Source organism: Triturus cristatus, chromosome 2_1, assembly GCF_964204655.1.
Source record: "Triturus cristatus chromosome 2_1, aTriCri1.1, whole genome shotgun sequence".
Lineage (NCBI taxonomy): Eukaryota > Metazoa > Chordata > Amphibia > Caudata > Salamandridae > Triturus > Triturus cristatus.
In genome coordinates this window covers 493,047,231-493,071,734 of record NC_140581.1, presented here as the reverse complement: position 1 = coordinate 493,071,734, position 24,504 = coordinate 493,047,231, and the positions used below count along the sequence as shown (strand labels likewise).

Here is a 24,504-nt window from a genome sequence, read left to right as displayed (position 1 = left end):
TATGATTTGACCACCTTTTGCACCACCCCTTTGAGCTTGTGGATTGCTGCTTGAGATCTACAGCCATCCACACGAGTCTCCTCTCTATGGGACACAATACATTGGTACATCAAGTCGAACGAGGGGGGGCTTGAGCTGGAAGCCTCTTTAAAAAAAATAATCTATTTTATTGGTTTTAAAGAGAACAAAGCAGACATTCATATTACAGTTTGCCAGCTGTTTAGGCTACATCTACTTTGTTATATATAGATTTGACTCTTACATGTGTTCAGTATACACATAATACTTGCAGTGTACATATCGTGCATTTTTTCATTATGGTTCAACACATGTAGTTTGTTTGGGTTCCCATCTTCGTATTCAGGTAATAGCTGGGAGAATGCCTCATCACTCTTACGTTAGTGTGTGTGTTGTGGAATGATCCGCTAACTAGGGAGGTGGGTTGTAACGTTTGGAACAACTTAAATAAAACTGGGGCAGCAATACAATTTCTAACTCTACCTAAAGTAGCTATTCCCGTTCCCTATTTCAATGGACGCAAATTTCTCTCCCTGCCGCTATCTAGAGGTGCACGGTGCCAGGCTCATGTCTGATGTTATCTAGTTGTGGGTATCAGCGTTTCACCCTGGGCTCTAATTCATGTCATCTACTTATCGCTTTGTGTTGGTTGTGAGTGCCAGTGTGTCACCATTGTTAGCATCTTGTCTCTGCAAGTCACGCAGTATCTCATCCCAGTGTGTTGCAATCAGGATCTTGTGGAGGCCTAGTGCATCCTCTCTACGTAGTGCAACGCTTTCTGCCAGAACCCACACTTGTGGGGAGTGCTTCCAGGCCAGTGCCCCGGGAGGTTCAGAGTACTTCCACCTTTTTGTGATCAGTTGTTATACCACTATTCGCCCTAGCGCAATGAAGCGAGGGGTTACTTTTTGACTTTTGTTCCTGTGGTAGATGTGTAGGATGCACATTGCCCACTCCAGGAGCACCACGCGTTCCGTGCTTCGGGTCAGGGTGTTGGTTACCATCATCCAGTATTCCCCAAGTTGCATACAGCTCCACACCATGTGTAGTAAATCCACACCTATGGCGTGGCATCGTGGGCACCCGGCGTCTGCTCGGTTGAAGTATTCATTAATTTTGGCAGGGGTGAGATAAGCTTTTTGCGTTATATAATATTGTATTTATCGAACGTGCATGTTCCGCGGTACGCCAGTAGGACCCTCTAATACTGTGGCCCACTCGGCGTCCGCGAAAGTACGCTGTAGACCCCCCCGCCCAGCTCTGTTGCAAGGGCTATGGCTGTGTGTTGTCTAAGAACTGCTGCTACCCACTTGGTTTGTGCTGGAAGTCTTTTGATTGCCTTCTACAACTGCGCCTACCAGTTGGTGAGTAGTCCCACTTGCGGCCCTTCGCCTATAGCCTGTCTACCAATATTTTTTTGCTCACTGTTCAAGCTGTTGCGAGTGAGGCACCCCCAGTTTGCGCCTCGGGCAAACATTCACTTTCACTGGATTCAGTAAAGAGTTCCAAGCCATCTGCTGACCAAATCAATCCCCCATCTGAAAACAAAAGGAAGCAATCCTTCACATCAAGATCAGAGCTGGCTATACCAGCTTGATTCTTTGAGCTTTTGCTGGTCCGAAGAGATGTAGCAGAAGGGTCCATTTTTGGGGGGACAGTTATATTCAAGTCTATAACCTCACCATCGGCCTTCTCATCCAAACCTGAGTTTAATGAAGAGCCCGCAAGTTTGATAATTTGACCCCCTTTGTTCGCTCAGGTAATATAGTGATAGATTCCTTACCTTAGAATTACCCCGAGGCGTCAGACTGGATCCGGAAAGTTTTCGTCGTCAGTACCCCTGCGCGACGGTAGGTGTCGTTGTGCGGCTCCGCGTGCGTCGTTGCTGTAGAGATGGCATCGCTGGAGCTACTTAGACGCGCCCACGCGCGCTGACGTCCGTTCTTTCTTTTTCCGTGCCAGCAAGCGCAGATCCGGGAAAAGCAAGTACCCCCAGTCACTTTTTGACTGAGTTTTTTCGAGGCCTTTTGTCTCAATTTCTTCGAGTCGACCGACTCCTGGTGTCGCAGGGCTGTCCGGCTTTAGGAACTGTGGGGACTGTCACCGCATGATGTTGGTGACGGACCCGCACCGCATGTGTCTCTACTGCCTGGGGTGCGACCACGACTCCAAGTTGTGCCCCGACTGCCGGGTCATGGCGCCGAGGACTTTACGGGAGTGGGCTCTCTGCCGCTCAAAGTCCCGGTCCCGTGGGAGGTCGAGGGACCGGTCGCGGAGCCGTCACCATTGTTCCTCTGGATCTAAGTTTTCGCACTCGGGAGTCAGGTAAGTCAAAGCATTCCAAAAAGAAGTCGAAGAAGCGTCGCCGCTCCTTGACTTCCCCTCACCCGTCACGGCTGAAGGTGTGGGTGGCGCCACCCTGCGACTCTGGCGGAGCCTGCTACATCGACGCCGGTCTACCCACCTTTTCCGGGTCCGTCGGCAACGCCTACTCAGGTGCAAGAGTTTCTTGCTGCCATGGCCCCATTCTTTGGGCTGCCTGGCCCCGCCGGTGCACCTCCGGGCCCCGAGGGCCCGACTGGGGGTCCTGTCCTTCCATCGCCGGTGGCTCTGGACCTGGCGTTGCCGGCAGCTCCGGCCCCGGTGCCTCAGGACCCTCCGGGATCGGACCCCGGTCGACGCCGGTTGACCTTGTAACACCTCCACCGACGTCGACCCCACCGGCTCCACCTCCGACGTCGCCCGTTCCCCGGTACAACGTCGTCCCCAGTTTCAGCCCTGAACTGGACACGGTGCCGGATCGGCGCCGATCTCTATGCCGATGGGGCCTTTTTCCCCTATATCCGTCATCCTTATTTTCAGCCTGTTTCGCAGACTTTGGAGGAAGGGGATGACTAAGAGGGGTCTTAGGACCCTCTCACACAGCAGTGTGATTATGATCCGGACTGGGCAGAGGATTTGGGGGATGCCAGTGGTCCTGACACCTCATCTGACCTTGGCATGCTGTCTCCTCCTACTGTGGCTACGGAGGAGGGAGCCAGTTACGCAGTGGTAGTACATAGGGCAGCCGAGGCCCTCCACCTCGAACTCCCTATGGTGGCCATCTGGACTAACCTCCTGACAGAAGTGCTTCAGCCGGCGGCAACTTCTTTGGAGCCCTTGCTGCCTTTTAATGACGCACTTTCTGATGTTCTTTTGGGCACTTGGCCCTGGCCCAACACAGGGGCTCCTGTGGACAGAAACGTGGCCCATCGCCCGGCTCCGAGCGAACCCCTCTTTCTCTGCCAACGCCCCACTCCCGAGAGCTTGGTTGTCCAAGCCTCTGCTTCCCAGAGTGCGTTCCCTTCCGCGCCTCCGGATAGGGAATCCAAGAAGCTGGAACAGCTTAGCTAGAAGCTGTTTTCATCAGCCAGCTTAGGGCTGCGGTCGGTGAACACCGCATGCCTCTTGAGTCCGTTATTCCCACTCTGTGGGATACGGTTGCGCAGGTGCTGCCCAACTGTCCGGAGGAAGCCTGGACAGTACTTTCCCAAGCTATAGCAGCTGGCAGCGATGCAGCAAAGTTCAGCATTCGTTGTGGGCTTGATACCGCCGACTAGGTGGGCAGGGCGATTTCCACGACTGTGGCCCTTCGGCGCCACGCCTGGCTGAGAACAACTGGCTTCACAGGGGATGTCCAGAACACCTTGATGGACATGTCCTTTGAAGGCATTCGCCTTTTTGTCGATAAGGCGGATAGTGCGTTGGAGCGGTTTAAGGACTCACTGGCTAGGCCTGTCGGCCACTTCCCCTCCTCTGCCTTCCGCTTTTTGCTCCTTTCGTGGCCACGGAAGTGGTGCCCCAACACGTTCGTTCTAGAGCCACAGGCCTGTGCAGCAACATTCTCAGCGCGGACGTGGGAACAGTCAAGGTGGTTCTGGGGGCCACCAGGCAGGTCAGTCCACCTCCACCCCCGCAGCATCCACTGCAAAGCCTTCCTAGTCCGACCTTTCAGACCCATCAAACGCCAGTGGGCGGCAGAATTCGCCATCATCTCCCCCACTGGCGCAACATCACATCGCACAAGTGGGTGCTGCAAATTGTCCTAAGGGGCTACTCCCTCCCCTTCGAGACTCCCCCCTCCAGCCATGCCACCGTATGTCGGGGGACCATCTTGCGCTTCTTCAGCAGGAAGTCACGGCCCTCTTGGCCAAGGGGGCCATCGAGCGTGTTCCTGGGACAGAAGTAGGTGTGGTAGTTATTCCCACTGCTTTCTGGTCCCCCAGAAGGACAAGGGTCTGCGTCCTATCTTGGACCTTCGAACGTCAATCGCTTCCTCCAGAAGAAGTTCAAGATGCTCACACTTGCTCAGGTCTTGTCTGCCCTAGACCCGCAAGATTGGATGGTAGTGTTGGGCTTGCCGGACGCTTACTTTCATATTCCCATCCTGCCGGCCCACCGGCGTTACTTGCGGTTCACGGTAGGCCACGAACACTTTCAGTTCACCGTGCTCCCTTTTGGCCTTACCAGCGCCCCTTGGATGTTCATGAAAGTGATGGCGGTGGTCACAGCTCATCTGCGCAGATCAGGGGTCCCAGTCTTCCCGTATCTCGACGACTGGTTGTTGAAGGCGGGCTCGCCCCAGGCAGTCGTCTCCCACCTCCAGACTACGGCGACCTCCTGCATTTGCTGGGGTTCTCCATCAATGTGCCGAAGTCGCACCGTATTCCCTCTCAGAAGCGCCTCTTCGTCGGAGCGGTTCTGGTTTCGACGCAGTTTCGGGTTTATCCTCCCGAGCAGCGAGTCCGGGATATTCAGGCTATGATTTCGATCTTTCAGCCTTTATCCCGAATTTCGGTCAGGATGACCCTCGGCTACTGTGCCTGATGTCCTCCTGCATCCTGTTGGTGGATCATGCCAGATGGCATATGCAGGCTCTACAGTGGGACTTGAAATTCCAGTGGGCACAGCATCAGGGCAACCTGCCTGATCACATCCAGATCTCGGAGGGCACTGTGCAACAATTGCAGTGGTGGCTCACGTATCACGATTGGGTCAATGGCAGATGCCTCTCCCTTCCCCAACCGGAACACAGTGGTGACAGGCGCATCCCTTCTGGGATGGGACGGCCACATGGGGGAGGCAGAGATCACTTGCACTGAAAGCATTCCTTCCCTCTGTCAAGGGGAGAGTAGTGCAGGTGTTCACGGACAACACCACAGCCATGTGGTACTGCAACAAACAGGGCGGGGTGGGGTCGTGGACCCTATGTCAGGAGGCTCCGCGTCTCTAGAACATCAGGGCATTTTCCTGGTGGTTCAACACCTGGCAGGTCTCTGAACACCAGGCCGGACGAACTCAGCCTCCGGTGCATGATGGATCACGAATGACGTCTGTACTCTGACATAGCGCAAGGTCTCTTTCAGCAGTGGGGAGAGCCTTGGTTAGATCTGTTCGCCACCGAAGAGAACGCGCAATGTCATTAGTTCTGCGCGTTAGAATTTCCAAGGCGGCACTCGCTAGGCGACGCTTTTCTTCACGAGTGGAGTTGCGGTCTACTATATGCCTTTCCGCCTATACCACTTCTACCCAGAGTGCTGAAGAAGATCAAGCGCAACCGGTCCCAAGTCATTCTTGTGGCTCCGGACAGGGCTCGAAGAGTATGGTATCTCGAGCTACTCCGCATGGCTATCGATCCCCCGGTCCAACTGCCTCTTCGGGAGGATCTTCTGTCGCAGCAACAGGGAACGGTCTTCCACCCGAACCTGTCCAGCCTCCACATCCTTGCATGGAGATTGAGCGGCGGCAGTTCACGTCTTTTGACCTGCCTCCCGAAGTTTGTGATGTAAGTTTGGAAGCCAGGCGTCCCTCCACTAAGATGGTATACGCCTGCAGGTGGAATAGGTTTGTGGCATGGTGCACAGCAAAGGCTGTGGATCTCCTTTCTGCCCCTCTCTCAGAGGTCCTTCTGTTCCTTCTTTCTTTGGCCCAGCAGGGCTCTGCTCTGGCCACTATCAAGGGCTGTCTCTCGGCCATTTCAGCCTTTTTACGGTTTCCAGATCAGCCTTCCCTTTTCAAGTCCCCAGTTGTATATAGATTCTTAAAAGGCATTACTCATCTTTTCCCTCCTGTTCCTTTCATAATGCCTCAGTGGGACTTGAACCTGGTTCTGACATATGTGATGTGTGCTCCCTTTGAGCCACTTTACAACTGTCCTCTTCGTCTTCTCACTTTAAAGAGTCTTTCTGGTAGCCATCACCTCTGCCTGAAGAGTGAGCTAGCTCCAGGCTCTTTCTTCAAAACTTCCTTTTCTCTCTCTGTCCATCCGGACAAAGTGGTTCTAAGGACTCGGTCCATCTTTTCTGCCGAAGGTTGTCCCTGCATTTCACATCGGACAGACCATCACTTTGCCCATCTTCTTTCCGCCTCCACATCCCTTAAAAGAGGAAGAGAAGCACCACCATCTGGACCCAAAACGTGCGCTCTCATTCTACCTAAACCGCACACAACAGTTCTGGGCGGATGACCAGCTCTTTGTTGGCTACGTGGGCGCCAAGAAAGGTCGGACCGTGCACAAGTGGACCATCTCTTGGAGGGTCGTTCTGTGCATAAAGGCTTGTTATTCGTTGGCTAAAGAGGAGCCTCCGGTGGGGCTGCGCGCCCATTCTACCAGGGCGACGGCAGCCACTACTGCTTTGGGATGGGGAGTTCCCTTGCATGACATCTGTCAGGTAGCTACGTGGGCTTCACTGCACGCGTTTACCAAGCACTACTGCCTGGACAGCCAAGTCCGGAGAGACGGCTTCTTTGGCCGTTCTGTTCTCCAGGACTTTCTGGTGTGATCTTGGTTCGCAGACCCACCACTGGGGTTGGTATTGCTGGGGTATCTATTCTAAGGTAAGGAATCTATCACTACGTGTTTCTTTCAGAGGCACAAGTTACTTACCTTCGATAACGATATATCTGTAAGAAACATTAGTAGTGATAGATTCCTTACCGCTTCACCCATCCTCCCCGTTCTGCGAACTGATTTCTTGGGTTAAGGTCATTCCTTTCAGGGCTATAGTTTCATGGCATCAGTGGTCAGTTTCTTGCATGGCTTTGCATTCTTGGCGCGGAAAGTTGTGTACAGAACTGACGTCAGCGCGCGTGGGCGCATCTAAGCAGCTCCAGCAACAACATCTCGGTGCCGACACACGCTGAGCCGCACGGCGACGACTACCAACACGCAGGGGTACTGCTGACGAAAACTTTCTGGATCCAGTCTGACGCTTGGGGGTAATTCTAAGATAAGGAATCTCACTACTAATGTTTCTTACAGATATGTAGTTACCGAAGGTAAGTAACTTGTGTGGCAGGGTGATAATGCAGTGTTTGAGGCATGTGAGCTGTAGATCACATGCTTTGCATACTCCTGCCATCCGGTGTTGGGTCCGGATGTTTGCAAGTTGTTTTCCTTTCCAGTCTTTCCAGTCACAAGGTAGGTGACTCCTCCTTTCGGTGATAGTGCGCATGGGTATCGACTCCATTGTTAGATTGTTTTTTTTCTGCCATCGGGTTCAGATTAGTATTGCTGCTCTCCAGTTCGAAACCATTCCTCGGGTTCCCTTCGGTACGCACTTCACGTACCCTCGACGGTATTGTTGTTTGATCGCGTTCCCATTCTCCATGTATCGTATCGGTTTTTAGAAAAATCTTTTCCGATCGGAAACTTTGTGGAAGGCCATCTGGAACGGACTCCATTTAAATGCTGCCCCTGGTGCCACGCCAAGTACCTGCGTACCGACTTGTACAAAGTGTGCAAATAGTGCCTCTACCAGGAGCACGACAAACAAGACTGAAGGGTGCAAATCTTTCTGATCCAAGAAGACTGGCTCGACATCACGAAATGCTACAACACCACATTCCAGATCTCTTCGGAGAAGTTTCCGAACAAGACGACGACGTGCAAGGAGCCGAGGAAGAAGAGGAGGTCATTTCCGTGTCAGAAGCCGACTCCGATATGGACGAAGAGATTCCGCAGGGTCAGCGTACTGTGAGTACCCATCCTCTCCTGCCCACAACTCCACCTCTGCCCAAGAAAAAGGCCCTGGTCCCTTCCTCGCCTTTGGGCTAAGTTCGGCACTGAGAACTCGTTTACAATGCCTCGTCTTCGGGCCCGGCACTGAAACAAATATTTAAGCCTTCCGGCTCGGGATTGAGTCGGTCACATTCGGTCACCAAGCCGAAACAATCAGCATCAAGACTGAAACACGTTTCGGAGTCAATTCCTTCGGTGTCGACACTGAAACCATCTTTGGGTCCTAATACTTTAGCGCCGAAAACCTTGGCTTCAAAAATATTGGCACCGAAATATTAAATGGTCCGACTCCATTAAAAGGAGCCTCGTTTCGACGTTCCGCCTTCGAAAACCCAGACCCGACACAAAAAGGACTGGTCATCAGTCCCAAAACTGGACATATTCAAGCAAAATTGCCATTAAAACGCAAACCAGAAACGGAGGACACTTACCACATTCCTCTTAAGAGAAAACATGTTTGTACTAACCTCTCTCCTCCTCCTCTAACACTTCCTTCCCCACCTAACCCAAATTTCTCTTAACTAGATACAACAGATCGCACTACGACGAATTGGAACAATTGCTCCAATTTCTACCAGATGAACATAAGTCTAAGGCACACGTCCTAGTTCAGGAACGAAAGCTAATTTTAAACACATCTATTTGATGCGATTTAGATGCAGCTGACACTGCGGCTCATGCAATCGACACCAGTGTCTTGCTAAGAAGGTACACTTGGCTTAGAATTTCATGGTTTAAACCAGAGGTCAAGGCTTCTATCTTAAACTTACCTTTTGATAAAAAGCATCTCTTTGGTCCTGTCGTAGACACTTCCTCAGAGAAGATGAAGGAGGACACAGAAGTTGCAAAATCTATTCGAGCCCTACAGTCCCCATCCAATCGGTGTTCTGTTAGTCGCTCCTTTACAGGGGGGACTCCAAAAACATATCTACAGACAACACCTCTACATTGTATAAAGGCAACAGTCAGTCATCCTCTTCAGGAGGTTATTTTCTAGGCAGATTTAGAGGCAATAATGGCAAGGGAAGAGGTAGAGGTTCCATACCTCGCACCTCCTCCTCAACAAACAAACAGTGACTTGCCTCCCCTTCCCCGATCATTCCACAACTGTCGGTGGACATCTCTCTCAATTCCTCCCAATCTGGCATTCAATAACTTCGGACAGATGGGTCATAGGAATTATCCAATCTGGTTATTTCCTGGAGCTTACCAACAATCTCCCAAACATTCCTCCACGTTCACACAAGATGTCACCAGAGCATCTACACCTCCTCATACAGGAGGTGCACTCTCTTCTGCCAAAAGGAGCTATAGAGCCCGTACCATTACAATATCAAGGATCAGGTGTGTATTCCCTATACTTTCTCATACCCAAAAAGGACATCTCTCTCAGCTCTATATTAGACCTCAGAGAGCTAAATCAATATAGTCACTCAGATCACTTTCATATGGTCACTCTAAAACAAGTACTCCTACAGCAAGGCGACTGTATGGCCACTTTAGACTTAAAGGATGCATACTTCCATATTCAATAAATCCCACTCATCTCAGGTTTGTGGTAGCGGTACAACACTATTAGTTCAAAGTGCTTCCATTCGGAATCACCACTGCTCCCAGAGTGTTTACCAAATGCTGGAAGTAGTCGCTACTTACCTGCGAAGACCGCATATTCATGTCTTCTCATACTTGGACGACTGGCTCATCAAAGCCAGCTCTAACCCAAAGTGTCTCGGGCACACTCAAATAACACTGCAATTACTGCACACTCTGGGGTTCACAGTGAATGTGTTTAAGTCCCATCTCCAACACACAAACATATTTTGGAGCCACTCTCAATACTCAAGAAGCTCTACTCCATCCCAATGCAATATTCAGGCTCTAATCACAATTTCAGCCCCACCACTCACTACCAGATCGAGTATACATGCAGCTACTGGGAATGATGGCATCTTGCATCATGATATTACACCATGCAAGACTTCAAATGCATCCCCTTCAAGAAGGCTTAGCACAACAGTGGAATCAGTCTCAGGGTCAATTATCAGATCTAGTGTTGGTAAACACCTGCACCGATTGCTCTCTGTAGTGGTGGAATCCACAAAACATATCCAAAGGGTGGCCCTTCATTGACCCAGTTCACAGTGCTAACAACAGACGCATCACTCAGTGGTTGGGGAGCACATCTCCAAACTCACACAGTTCAAGGTTTGTGGAGTCAAAAGCAACTTCATATAAGTCATCTAGAGCTGCTAGCAGTATTCCTAGCGCTCAAAGCCTTCCAGACTCACCTTGCAGGCAAAGCTGTCCTAGTCCGCACTAACCGGTACAAAAGGGGGTGGTGATGGACAGAGCATCAGAACCAATCAAACACTCACACCCAGTCAACAGATCTGGGTTTGATCCATCACCGTTCTTTAGCCCACTCTGCCACCCCAGTTCAGACATGGCCATGTGCAAATCAGTCTGTCCCTGTGCCTCATGGGCACAGTCCAGCCCGAACTGCCAAGCCATGCCTTCCCTGGACCGGAAACAAGCTTCCTAGGACCGGTTTCCGGCATTTCAGCCATCTTCAGCCAGGCTTGCTTGAATCAGACGTGAGTCCCTTGCTCATTGCACCATCAGGATTCAGGCAAGCCGGGCCGACGAAGGCTGTGATGCCAGAAACCGGTCCCCGGAAGCTTGTTTCCTTCCCAGTATAAGAATTGGCTTGGTAGTTTGGTTTGCCCTGTTCCCATCATGCACTGGGACAGGTACAGACTAATTTGCATGTAGCCTGGTTCTGAGCTGGGATGGTGCAGTGAGCTAAAAAACGGTGATGGATTAAAACCATGATCTCTTGACTTGGTAAGAGTATTCTGCATCATTCAGAAACTCTGTCCATCACCACCCCCTTTTTCCCAAATCGATTTTATCCACACTTAGTGTGGGAGGGTATGCTCAGACGTGAGTCCCTTGCTCATTGCACCATCAGGATTCAGGCAAGCCGGGCCGACGAAGGCTGTGATGCCAGAAACCGGTCCCCGGAAGCTTGTTTCCTTCCCAGTATAAGAATTGGCTTGGTAGTTTGGTTTGCCCTGTTCCCATCATGCACTGGGACAGGTACAGACTAATTTGCATGTAGCCTGGTTCTGAGCTGGGATGGTGCAGTGAGCTAAAAAACGGTGATGGATTAAAACCATGATCTCTTGACTTGGTAAGAGTATTCTGCATCATTCAGAAACTCTGTCCATCACCACCCCCTTTTTCCCAAATCTAGTCCGCACTAACAACATGACAGCCATGTTTTACATACAGAAACGGGGGAACCCACTGTCTCCAGCTGTCACGCCTTGCACAAGCCATTTGAAGGTGGGCCATGCATCACAATATTTCCCACCTGGCAGAACACCTCCCAGGAGCGAACAATCAAGTTGCAGACCTTCTCAGCAGGCATAGACAACTTATTTACGGGTGGGAACTTCACCCGCAAGTTCTCCTCCCATTCTTTCAAATGTGGGGTTTTCCACAGATAGATCTGCTTACCATACACCAAAACTCAAAATGCCCAAACTTCACCTCCAAGTATCCACACCCATTGTCCAAAGGCAATGCACTATGGATGAACTGGTCAGGGATATTTGCCTACGCTTTTCCGCCTCTCCCACTCATTCCACTAGTGGTTCTGAAACTCAAACGACCCTCACACTGATATAACTAGCTCCCACATCAGCCCGTCAACCTTGGTTCACTACCCTGTTGGAGCTCTCAGTACTTCCTCACCAAAACCTGCATCTCACACCCAGTCTCTTCACACAGAGCCATGGAGACACAAGACATCCAGATCCCAAAGAACTCTACCTAGCGATCTGGCACTTGAAATCATAGTTTGTTATCTAAACCTTCCACCAGACTGTATGAACATCATTAAAGAGGCCAGAAGGCTTACTACAAGGACTTGCTACGCTGCTAAGTGGAAGCGGTTTGTTATATATTATAACAACCATATCAACCCGTTAGATGCTTCCATTCAAAATATAATTTATTACTTACTACACTTGCAGCAGTTAGGATTGGCTTACACATCCATACGCTTACATCTCGCTGCAATAGCTGCACACCTTCAAAATAGACTGCATCTGTCCCTTTTCAGAGTACCTGTTATCAAGGCTTTTATGGAAGGACTTGAGTTATTCCACCAAGACTTCCACCTGCTCCAGTGTGGAATCTTAACATTGTTCTTACCAGACTAATGGGTCCACCCTTCGTGTCTTTGCATAAATTTGAACTACAATTTCTCACTTGGAAAGTTTCTTTCCTCTTTGCTATCACATCAGTGAGGAGAGTGGGTGAGCTTCAGGCACTAACCCTATAGGAACCATTTTTTCAACGCCACAAAAACAGTGGTTCTTTGCACTAATCCCAAATTCTTACCCAAAGTGGTATCTGCTTTTCACATCAATCAATCTGTTGAGTTGCCTGTGTTCTTTCCTCAACCAGATTCAGTGGCAGAACGGGCTCTACACACTTAAGATGTTAGACGAGCCTTATTGTATTAAATAGAAAGGACAAAACCATTTTGTCAAACTAAACAACTCTTTGTGACTTTTGCTCCACCACACAAAGGCAATCCTATTTCTAAATCCGGTATTGCTTAGTGGATTGTTAAATGTATCTAAACATGAAATGCTAAAGCAAAGAGGACTTTACCAGTACCCCCTAGAACGCATTTCATCCGCAAACTAGAGGCTAATATGGTTTTCTTAGGAAACATCCCCATAGCTGACATCCGTAAAGCTGCAACACATTCACCAAGCACTATTGTGTAGATGTGTTAGCAAGACAACAAGCTAATGTAGGCCAGGCAGTTTTTAGAACACTTTCAAGCAACTGCAACAGCTACAGGTTAGCCACCGCTTTGGGAGATTACTGCTGTATAGCCTATGCAAAGCATGTGATTTACAGCTCACATGCCTGACACACTATCACCGAAAGGAGGAGTCTCCTACCTCGTGACTGGAAAGACTTCTTTGAAGAAAAACAACTTGCAAACCAATCAATCAATCAAAGAACTTTATTTGCGATCACTATAGATCATAAAAGTACACCATAAAACAAGACACAAACACGATTACAAATAAGACATAGAACATTAAAAATACTCCTTCACGGTCCATTACGAAAGCAGCACAGTAGAGCGATAAGAATTACATCATTATTTGTACCAGAAAAATTCATTACAGTAGCAGCACAGTAGAGCGATAAGAATTGCATAATTTTTTGTCCTGGGAAACTTCATCATAAAATACTATAAAAACAACAATAAAACGTAATAAATATCTTGCAGTTATTAAAAGAACAATGTTCACATAAGATAGTACAAAGCCCACGATACAGCTTCAGCAGAAACCATACAGTACGGCACAGGCTAGGCACTATCAGGAGAACACTTGGTACGCCTGATCCACATAGCCATTAGGAACTTGGCTGTGCAGAATACGATCATACGAGACGTGATTGTCTGCAGTATTCTGTACGCCTCCTTGTACGTACTTACTCCGAGGTTTCTACATAATGGTGCTATCCATTGGGATCGAGATTGGTTGTACAAGGGGCAAAAAAATAGAACATGCTTAAGTGGCTCAAGTACCCCTTGGCAACAGACACAATTTCCTTCAACCCGGTCTCCTACTTTGCACCATTTGCATTTAAAATTATTTACAGGTAGGCAGCCATACCTAAACTGCAGGCATACTTTCCTTGCTAGCGGGGATACAATTTCATCTATTGTAGTCTCTAATGACAATATTGTTTTGAAATTCATAAAAGCAGCCAAAAGCGATCCTTTACAGTTCATTATCAAATCAGTCTCAAAAGTGCCCCAGTATACAGCTTTGAGGCTGGATTTATTAATCTGACTAAGGGTTTCTGGTTGACTCCAGTATGCACCTAGTCCTAATTTCTGTAACAGATCCTTGAGTGTGCGCAACCACAGGATCTTGTCCACACAAGTTGGAGTCATTAATTCACGGAGGCCCACCCTATAGGACTGAAGTGCTGCAGTAGACCATAGCTGGTGCCAGAACATGAGCATTCTAAGCACAATTTTCTGAGCAAATATTTTCTGGCCTAGATCTAAGTAGAGTAGAATCAGTGCGGTGGTCAATGGAAGATTCAGCAGGGATATAAAAAAAAATGTGTTAAATTACTGGCAGATTACTAGAATTTGAACAACCCAACAGCTCCGCATCATATAAAACTGCACCTAGAGCTTTGACGTTGTAAATCTCTAGCGCGATGCCATCTTTCTGGCTATAGTTTTCCTATGAATTTTCGCTATATTCTCTGTTTGTTGAATCGGGGATAGCTGCACTCTTTCCAGCTGTGGGACCCAACTCATGTTCTGTGTAAGTTTGATGCCAAGATAATCAAACTCTGTCACTAATTCTAGGGGGGCATCACCTACATACAGCTGTTTCTTACATTTAGTCTTTAGTCTGGGAGAAAAAAGCATACATTTTGTTTTGAAGCTATTGGCTCCAAATCCGTTCCAGGCAAAATGCCTGAAAGTCATTCAGCAACTGTTGGAGCCCCTGCATCCGCAGAGGAGTGCAGGGACCCATCGCCTTCATATCTTCGGAGCATCACAACCATCCGTACTCAAAAAACTTAAAACCTCATTAATGCACAGGTTGGGCGCTAATACATACACCTGTCTAACTCCTTTATCAATGTGAATCGTCTTCATTAGAGCCCCATTATCCCCCCACCTCACTTGTGCCAGGGTGTTTGAATGAAGCCTTTTTAAGATATTCAGAAGGGGAGTCGGCACACCCATATCTTCTAGGACTCCCATATCCTTGCAAACATCCGGACCCAACACTAGATGACAGGAGTATGCAAAGCATGTGAATCTACAGCTCTGCATGCCAAGAACAGATGCCTACTGGGTAAGTAGCATTTTCCTTGCCTTGCCTGTTCCAGACTCTGTATCTTACACCGGCCTCCAGGTCACTGAACTTTGATGCTAATGCTTTGTTTCAGTAGGGCCATTTGTCAGGGTTTCCTTATGGGATTCCCCACAGCCTTCTCTGGTTGCTTCAGCCCCTCTGCAGTGCTCCCTGACCCTCAAAGCATTTCCAAAACTGAAGTGCCAACTAGGCGCTGAGGTACCAGAGGCGCGCCTTTCCCCCTCTTCTCACCTTCCGAGTCTCTCCTTGTTCTGGCCGGTAGAGGCCGCTCGCTCTGCCAAGACTCCGCTCCGGAACCGGCTGTAGCCGATGGTGCGGCTGCTGCCAGCGAGGCACCTTTTCCCTTCTGGCTGCCCGCTCCAACTGCTTTGGGGAACATTCTGACCCTCAGTTCGCATCCTTCACCTGAGCTGCAATCATTTCGTCTCGTCTTGTCGTTGATGCTAATAGGCACTGACAAGCTGATACAAACTTTCTCTGCAACAATGTATCTTCACGCCTCCTGCCAGCGAGCTTAACTAACAAAGTAGCAGCCTGCCAAAACTTCATCACGGCCACTGCCAGCATACTCCAGCAGGTTTTTTTTTATTTTCCTTTCCCTTCCCTTCTCTCCACTACTGCATTTTGTCAGGCGTCTGGTCAGAGAGCTGTGTTGCGGCTACTTGAAGCAGCCGCCATCTTGCATCCACTTCTCCTGCGCATTACTCTCACTCGATTCAGGCGGCTGTCCCACAAACCTTAATCACACCCCATTGAATTCCAGTGAATTCTGTGGTCAAATTCAGGACAGTGCCAGAGATCTACTAGACCCAGTATACTTGCAAGAATTGTCCCATATTATATTCTTGCTTGGAACATTATACGTTTTAAAATCTCCTTCATCCTGAAGAAACATGGCAGCTGTTTCATGACTAGTAATACCTGATCTGTGAAACACCCTGTCGCTCATCAAAGAACTGTCAGACCACCTCCTTGATTCAGAAAACTCATAAAAATGAACTTCTCATTAAATCCTGTGTCTAAAGTCTTCTGTAGGGCCAGCCTCTGACTTTGTCTACCATGCTGTTCATCCACCACTGGATGGACTGCAACCATTTAAAGTTAAACCCAGGCAAGACCAAACTAGTCCTGACGGGAGGTAGCCACAACTTCTGGGGCCCACACTATTGGCCAAGGGAACTAGGCCCCCCAACCCCCTCCACCTCTGCCAAAAACCTTGGTGTCACAATAAACAATGACCTATCTCTAAAATCACAATTTGGCTCTGTGATCTCTACTTGCTTTTTCCAGCTGCGAAAGATTAGAAAGATTAGCAGGCTACTCACCCAAGCAGCTTTGATACAGGTGTTGATAGCCATGGTTCTGTCACACCTAGACTACGCCAACTCAGTCTTCCTCGGTATGCCACTCTTCCTAACCAAACGGTTACAGATTGTACAGAATCAAGCGGCCAGACTGATTTACCAGCAATCTAGGTGGCAACATGCCTTCCTCCTCCTGAGGAAGCTGCACTGGCTCCCCATTCCTCAACGCTGCGCATTCAAAGTAGGTTGTTTGGTGTTTAAATTCCTACATGGCTGGAGCCCCAAATTCATAGATAGCCTCATCTCATGGTACCCCCCTCATGCGACCTTCGCTTTGCTCACCTCCAACTTCCGGCAATCCCTACCTTTAAGCTGAAGCGACAAGGGGGATGCAGGTTTGCAACTCTGGGTCTCAGACTGTGGAATTCCCTTCCTCTGGAAATTAAGTCATGTACAGACCTACTGAGCTTTAGAAAATCCCTCAAAACATGGCTGTACACCCAGGCCTATGAATAAACTTCCACTAGGTTCGGTATGTCCTAGAATCGGCACCATGAAACCAACCGGTGTAAGAGCACTTTATAAAACCCTTATAACATAACGTAAGGTCCACGATCGCAGATAGTTGGATAGTGGTGCTCACCGAATCCTGCTGGCTTCTAATGATCTGTTTTTACTCTATTTAATGCTTTATATTTCTAACTTTATTTTTCCTTTCTGGTATACGGTCAGTACAGATCATGATGCTTTCCAAAGGTCCCTGGAAGAACTTATACTGCAAATGTTACGAAATAAGTAAACCTCTAAAAGCTGTATTCTTGATGTTCCACAATGATTGGTTACTATATTTATTTACATTTGTGTTTGTAAAGCTGTTTGTTTAAAAACCTTTAATAATTAAAATGTGGTTTTGTATTTCAGTGCCTGTCTTCAGTTGCCACTGCATTGCAGTCTGGCTTCCTACCATACTGTGAACCTGTTTATCAGCGCTGCGTGAATCTTGTGCAGAAGACACTTGCACAATCAATGGTACCTACATTTTTTAATTCGTTTTTTAATTGCAAATTAATTATAGCCCGCGAGGGGATTTGAAGGAGCTCTGTAAAGCACTGAATAGTTAAAACAACCTTTAGGAAGTTTGCTCACGGTCTGTTGTATTTATGATTTTATAACTATTTCATTGATTTAAAAAATACATCACCACATTCGTTAATTTGGATACCAAAAATGTCTAATATGTTTGAGTTTATTAAAATACATTTTAAATATTCTCTTCTGTATTGTTTTCCTCCGCCACTCGGCTTTGCACTGCATAAATGATATGACTCCGTGAAAACTGCTACTTGTATTGCATGTCTTTACCTGCAGTTTACTTCTAGGTCAAAGATCGGTGTTAATCTGGTGTATTTATTTCTACAGTACCCTTCTGATCTATATATGAAGGCTTGAATTAAAACCTATAAAAGTGCTTCTCTGTTGGTAATAACATGTTAGTTCAGCTGCCAAGTGAGATTTGGGGAGGGGGGGGGGGGGGGGGGGGCGATAAAGCTTAAGAGAATTCCTGTCAGGATAACAGAATGGCAGAGCACATTGCTGAGACATCCTTCTCATAAAATCTGGAGTAGTGAACTGAAGGTTTCACCTGCCTTCAGCCTTGGCATTGCATTGCCTAGCAATAGAGGAGGTGCTTCTATCAGTGCCTGTTTTCTGCTCATTCAAACTGCTGCCTATATGGTCCTTTTATCTTGCATCTGACTACTTTTTTCTTTTAAATAAATTCCTGTCCATAAGAATTGGTCCTTTTATGGCTTGCGTTTAACAGAAGAAATGTGTACCTTTACCTGATAGGTTTACGTTTGCCTGACATGTTTGAGGTACCTTTAAGAGAGATATCTGTGGTCCTGCACGAGAATACAAATTGTTCAGTGTTACACTGCAATAAACATTCCCATGCATCAGAGCGAAAGTTGCAACTAATCTTTCTTTCCAAGTTCGACTGTAGCAGCATTGTTTTCTGGGTCATAGACCTTAGTCCTGACTTTGAGAGAAAGGTTGCACACAGGGTCCTCTTTCTCCTAAAGTGAAGTCCCTTTTAGGGTCCCAACAAAGTACTGCTGCTTGGTGGATGGGAGCAACCTTTAAACTGCTAACGAGTCACTCCTAGGATATCAGGGCCAGTCAGAGTCCAGTCTTCCAGGCAGAATAACATGCATCACAAGCTTTTCTGAAAACCAAAAGAAAAGTTAGGTGTCAGGCAAGGTACCGTATTTCCGAGCACCACCTGGCACAACTCAGCCAGAGAAGGAAGTCATGTGCTAGAATTAGAGAGCTACATACTGGCAGGTATTGTTTGATTATTCTCTTGGCCTTGCAGATATCTGAAGTTGCATACTTCGGTACCCAGAGGCAGATGACCTGCAGGTACGATCCACTTTCGTGCATGAGGGGAACTGGAAAGCAAACCATATATTTGTGTAATATGGTACAGCAGTCACATGAAACTGAATTGAGGTTAGCTATAGATATCTGCGTGTAATTGCAGTGTTTTTAGGTGTCGGCTCTAGACAGCTCACATGCACTGTCTCGAACCGAGACATACTGCATAGGCTTTCCATTTGTTGGCACCATTGTCATTCCATATTGCGTTCTCCCCATTTGTCAAGGGCATGCATAAGTCATGCTTCAACTGGTGTTTAGACTTTACTGAGCGCACTACCCGACTATAGTTAAACATACGCAGCGACATTGTACGGCATTGTTTCGGGACTACTTTGTTTGGTTTGAGCACATAACGCAAGTGCTAGTCTTTATAGTTGCTCCGTTTATGTAAACAGGCCTGTACATTTCTGCTGTATTCCTAGTTTGCTGCTTCCCTGCTTAAAGGCAGACTCCTGTCCCTATGCGCTCACGCCTCCCCCGTGGCTCCGGCAACCCCAACTCACTACTATTTACCGCGCCCCCTCCCCCTGTAGTCTTCATCACAAACCTTTTCTCCCTCATCTCCGTCATGTTCTTTGCAACAAAAGTGAACCTAGAAGCTTTGGTTTGGTGCCATTGCACTGTTTTTCTTCTTCAAAAAGCGCTTTTGGTTTTCGTCTTTTGTGCTTTGGAAACAGGTTGTTTCTGCATTACTGGCCGTGACCAAGGAATGCACTCCTCTGTGCAAATGGAGAGAACTTACTATGCTGCAGCAACCCAACTGTACCACTTCCTGTGCAGAACGGACTGCACCTCATGAACACAACTGTCACCCTGACTACTGAGATCTCGATGCAGCGCGGACACTGCAGTAAGAGAACTGTCTCGCCAACTCCAAGGTACCCTGTCTGTACAGCGAGCATACTACACGCTCAACCAGCCTTGCTTCGATGGACGATCTCCGCAGCTGGGATGAGTATTGTGTGCACACATGATCCACCCTACAGTCCACGTCCACAAATATGCTTGATTGCTCGGAGAGGCCAGCTTAACCTAAAACATTTTCCCACAGTATTGAAAAGTCCGGCATTGCAGAAGCAAGAATAGAATAGACTAAAGCAATCGAAAGCCCTATGCTATGTGTAGAAAGGAGACCACAATAGCAAATGTAACCTACGACAATGTTGCCGCTCATTCTGAAGCACAGAGTCCATACCAGATTCAATCTTTTGGCATGTAATGTAGACATGTATATATTTATTTTCTATTATATAATAAACAGTTTACAATTCAAGGAAATAATGTGTGAATCGGCTATAAATTTGAATCTGAAAGAGACACGTTAGTGATAGATTCCTTACCTTAGAATATTCCCAGGCGTGAGACTGGATCCGGAAAGTTTTTGTCAGCAGTACCCCTGCGTGTCGGAAGGTGGCGTTGTGCGGCTCCGCGTCCGTCACTGGCGTCGTAAGCGCCGAGATGACATCACGGAGACTACTTAGGCGCCACTGATGTGTGCTGACGTCGGTTATTTATTTTTCCGCGCCAGCAAGCGCAGATCTGGTTAGAGCACGTACCCTAGTCACTTTTTGACTAAACTTTTGAGACTTTTTGTCTTCCATTTTTGAGTCTTTGACTCCTGGTGCCATGTAGGGATGCCTGGATTTTAATCCTGCGGGGCCCGTCGCCACATGGCGTCTGTCTCTACTGTCTGGAGCGCGACCATGACTCCCGGTCATGTTCCGACTGTCTGGCCATGGCTCTGAAGCCCTTGCGGGGGCGGTCCCGTGAGCTACTGGAGGTTCGGCTGTCGTCTCCGCGCCCTTTGAGGTCCAGGGGTCGCTCGAGAAATCGCTAGCGGAGCCATCGTCATCGCTCCCCGGGATTGACGTCTTCCCACTCGGATTCGGGTAAGAGACATCATAAGAAGTCGTCGAAGGAGCGTTTCCGCTCTCCGACGTCCCCTCGTCGGTCTACGGACGAGGGGGCTGGGGGTACCACCCCCGCAGCTCCTTTGGAGCCTGGGAGTCCCGTGACCTACCCACCTTATCCGGGTCTGTCGGCGACTCCTGCCCAGGTGCAAGATTTTCTTGCAGCCATGGACCGCCTCTTCAGGCCTCCGGCTCCCGCCGGCGCCGGCGGCTCCGACCCCGGGCGCAGCAGGGACCTCTGCCGCCGGCATCGGCCCCGGCGCCACAGGGACCTCCACCGACGGCTCCGGCGCCACAGGGACCTCCGCCGGCTGCTCCGGCCCCGGCGTAGCCTGCTGCTCCGATCCCGATGCCGCAGTGGGTTCAGTTCGTTCCACCTCCGCCCTTGCCCGGGTTCCCGGACAATTTTGCTCCTGGTTGGGACCCTAATTGGGGCACGGAGCCGGACCGGCGCCGTTCCCGGCGCTGTTCGACCATTTGTATTCCCCTGTTCCACCACCACCTCAGCCTGTTCCACGGGCAGCAGTGGAAGAAGGGGACGACTGGGCAAGGTCTGAGGAACCTCTCGCACGGCAGTGCGGGTCAGAACAGGAATGGACGGAAGAGCTAGAGGATGCCGGTGGCCTTTACCTCTCCTCTGACACTGGTTTTCTTTCTCCTCCTGCTGTGGCTATGGAGGAGATACCAAAGGGGATGATGGACGGAGCGTTTGAGAAAATCAAACCCTCACCCCAGTCAACTGATCTGGCTTTAATCCATCATCATTCTTTAGCTCACTCCACCACCCCAGTTCAGACATGGCCATATGCAAATCAGTCTGACCCTGTGCCTCATGGGAACAGTCCAGCCCGAACTGTCAAGCCATGTCTTCCCTGGACCGGAAACAAGCATCCTGGGACCAGTTTCTGGCTAATCAGCCAGGCTAGCTTGAATCTAGTGGCAAAGTGAGCAAGGGTCCCACGTCTGGGCATACCCTGCCAACTTAGGGCGAACAAAGCGATACCAAAGGGGATAATGGACGGAGCGTTCTGCATTCTGTCCATCAACTGTTGTCTTTGCATTTGTCCCCCTGTGTGGGAAGGGTATGCCCAGACGTGGGTCCCGGGGATTGACGTCTTCCCACTCGGATTCGGGTAAGAGACATCATAAGAAGAAGTCGAAGGAGCGTTTCCGCTCTCCGACGTCCCCTCGTCGGTCTACGGACGAGGGGGCTGGGGGTACCACCCCCGCAGCTCCTTTGGAGCCTGGGAGTCCCGTGACCTACCCACCTTATCCGGGTCTGTCGGCGACTCCTGCCCAGGTGCAAGATTTTCTTGCAGCCATGGACCGCCTCTTCAGGCCTCCGGCTCCCGCCGGCGCCGGCGGCTCCGACCCCAGGCGCAGCAGGGACCTCTGCCGCCGGCATCGGCTCCGGCGCCACAGGGACCTCCACCGACGGCTCCGGCGCCACAGGGACCTCCGCCGGCTGCTCCGGCCCCGGCGTAGCCTGCTGCTCCGATCCCGACGCCGCAGTGGGTTCAGTTCATTCCACCTCCGCCCTTGCCCGGGTTCCCGGACAATTTTGCTCCTGGTTGGGACCCTAATTGGGGCACGGAGCTGGACCGGCGCCGTTCCCGGCGCTGTTCGACCATTTGTATTCCCCTGTTCCACGGGCAGCAGTGGAAGAAAGGGACGACTGGGCGGGGTCTGAGGAACCTATCGCACGGCAGTGCGGGTCAGAACAGGAATGGACGGAAGAGCTAGAGGATGCCGGTGGCCTTTACCTCTCCTCTGACACTGGTTTTCTTTCTCCTCCTGCTGTGGCTATGGAGTAGATACCAAAGGGGATGATGGACGGAGCGTTTGAGAAAATCAAACCCTCACCCCAGTCAACTGATCTGGCTTTAATCCATCATCATTCTTTAGCTCACTCCACCACCCCAGTTCAGACATGGCCATATGCAAATCAGTCTGACCCTGTGCCTCATGGGAACAGTCCAGCCCGAACTGTCAAGCCATGTCTTCCCTGGACCGGAAACAAGCATCCTGGGACCAGTTTCTGGCTAATCAGCCAGGCTAGCTTGAATCTAGTGGCAAAGTGAGCAAGGGTCCCACGTCTGGGCATACCCTGCCAACTTAGGGCGAACAAAGCGATACCAAAGGGGATAATGGACGGAGCGTTCCGCATTCTGTCCATCAACTGTTGTCTTTGCATTTGTCCCCCTGTGTGGGAAGGGTATGCCCAGACGTGGGTCCCGTGCTCTCCATGCCACTGAAATCAAGCTATCCTGGCTGAAGAGAGGTGAAACCCGGAAACCGGTCCTAGGATGCTTGTTTCCAGGCCAGGGAGAGCCTGGCTTGGCAGTTCGGGCTGGACTGTTCCCATGAGGCACAGGGTCAAGACTGATTTGCATATGGCTGGGTTCAAACTGGAAAGGCATGGTGAGCAAAAAAACGATGCATTTAGGCCCAGATCTCTGTACTGGGGTGAATGTATGACATTGTTGTGCATTCTGTCCATCAACTGTTGTTTTTGCATGTGGCTATGGAGGAGGGGCGCCACATACACTATGGTGCTCCATAGAGCAGCTGAGGCCCTTGACCTTGACCTGCCTACAGTGACCCTCAAAACTAACCTCCTCGCTATAGTACTTCAGCCGCCGCCACGCTCTTCGGAGCCCCTGCTTCCATTCAATGGGGCATTACCTGACGTCTTGATGGGCACCTGGTCTAGACCAGCCATAGGGGATCCTGTGGTTAAGGATGTGGCCCAGCGCCATTGCCCGGCCCCGGGTGACCTTCCTTTTCTGTCCTCCCACCCAACCCTGGAGAGCCGTGGTCCTCCAGGCCTCCACTTCGCCAAGTCGCATTCCCTGCCGCTATGCAGGCTAGGAATCCAAAAAGCTGGGACAGTTCGGCAATAAACTTTTTTCATCTGCCAGCTTAGGGCTGCGGTTGGTGAACACCGCATGCCGCTTGGGCCGCTATTCCCATGCTGTGTGGGACACGGTTGCGCAGGTGCTGCCTCAGTGTCCGGAGGGGGCTCAGACTATGCTTTCCTAAGCTGTTGCTGAGGGGAAAGATGCAGCACGGTTCACCATTAGGTGTGGACTAGCCACCGCGGACTCACTGGGCAGGGCGATTTCCACAACAGTGGCCCTCTGTCTTAACGCCTGGTTGCGGTCCACTGGTTTTTCAGGGGATGTACAAAGTTCCCGTATGGACATGCCCTTTGATGGTACTCACCTGTTTGACGATAAGGCGAATAGTGCGCTGGGGCGTTTCAAGGTTCCCGGGCATGTCGCCCAAAGAGGCTACTCCTTCCCCTTCGAGACTGCCCCTCCAGCCATGCCACCTCAGTTCCACCGCATGTCGGGGGACCTTTTTGTGCTTCTCCAGCAAAGAGTCACGGCCGTCCTGGCCAAGGGGGCCATCCGACGTGTTCCTGGGCCAGAAGTGGGACGTGGTGGTTGTTCTTTCTACTTTCTGGTCCCCAAGAAGGAAACAAGGGGCCTGCGTCCCATCTAAGACCACAAAAACATCACTTGCTTTCTCCGGAGGGAGCAGTTTAAGATGTTGACTCTGACTCAGTTCTTGGCTGCTCTCGACCCTGGAGACTGGATCGTAGCGTTGCACTTTGCAGCACGTATATTTTCATATCCCCGTCCTGCCGGCCCACCGGCGTTACCTGCGGTTCACGGTAGGCCTAGAGCACTTTCAGTTTGCTGTGCTTCCCTTTGGCCTTACCAGTGCCCCTCGGGTGTTCACAAAAGGGAATGCGGTGGTCGCAGCTCATCTGCACAGCTCAGGGGTTCTGGTCTTCCCCTATCTCGACAACTGGTTGTTGA

The 24,504-nt window shown here is 49.8% G+C and overlaps 1 protein-coding gene across 1 annotated transcript in view; it reads left to right on the top strand.

Annotated features, from left to right (window-relative positions):
- Positions 1-24,504, top strand: part of TNPO1 (transportin 1) — a 1,554,860-nt gene that overhangs the window by 1,113,442 nt on the left and 416,914 nt on the right. Inside the window, exon 15 of the mRNA XM_085632345.1 lies at positions 17,250-17,357. Coding sequence (XP_085488471.1) covers positions 17,250-17,357 — 108 coding nt within the window. The remainder of the gene's footprint in view (positions 1-17,249; positions 17,358-24,504) is intronic.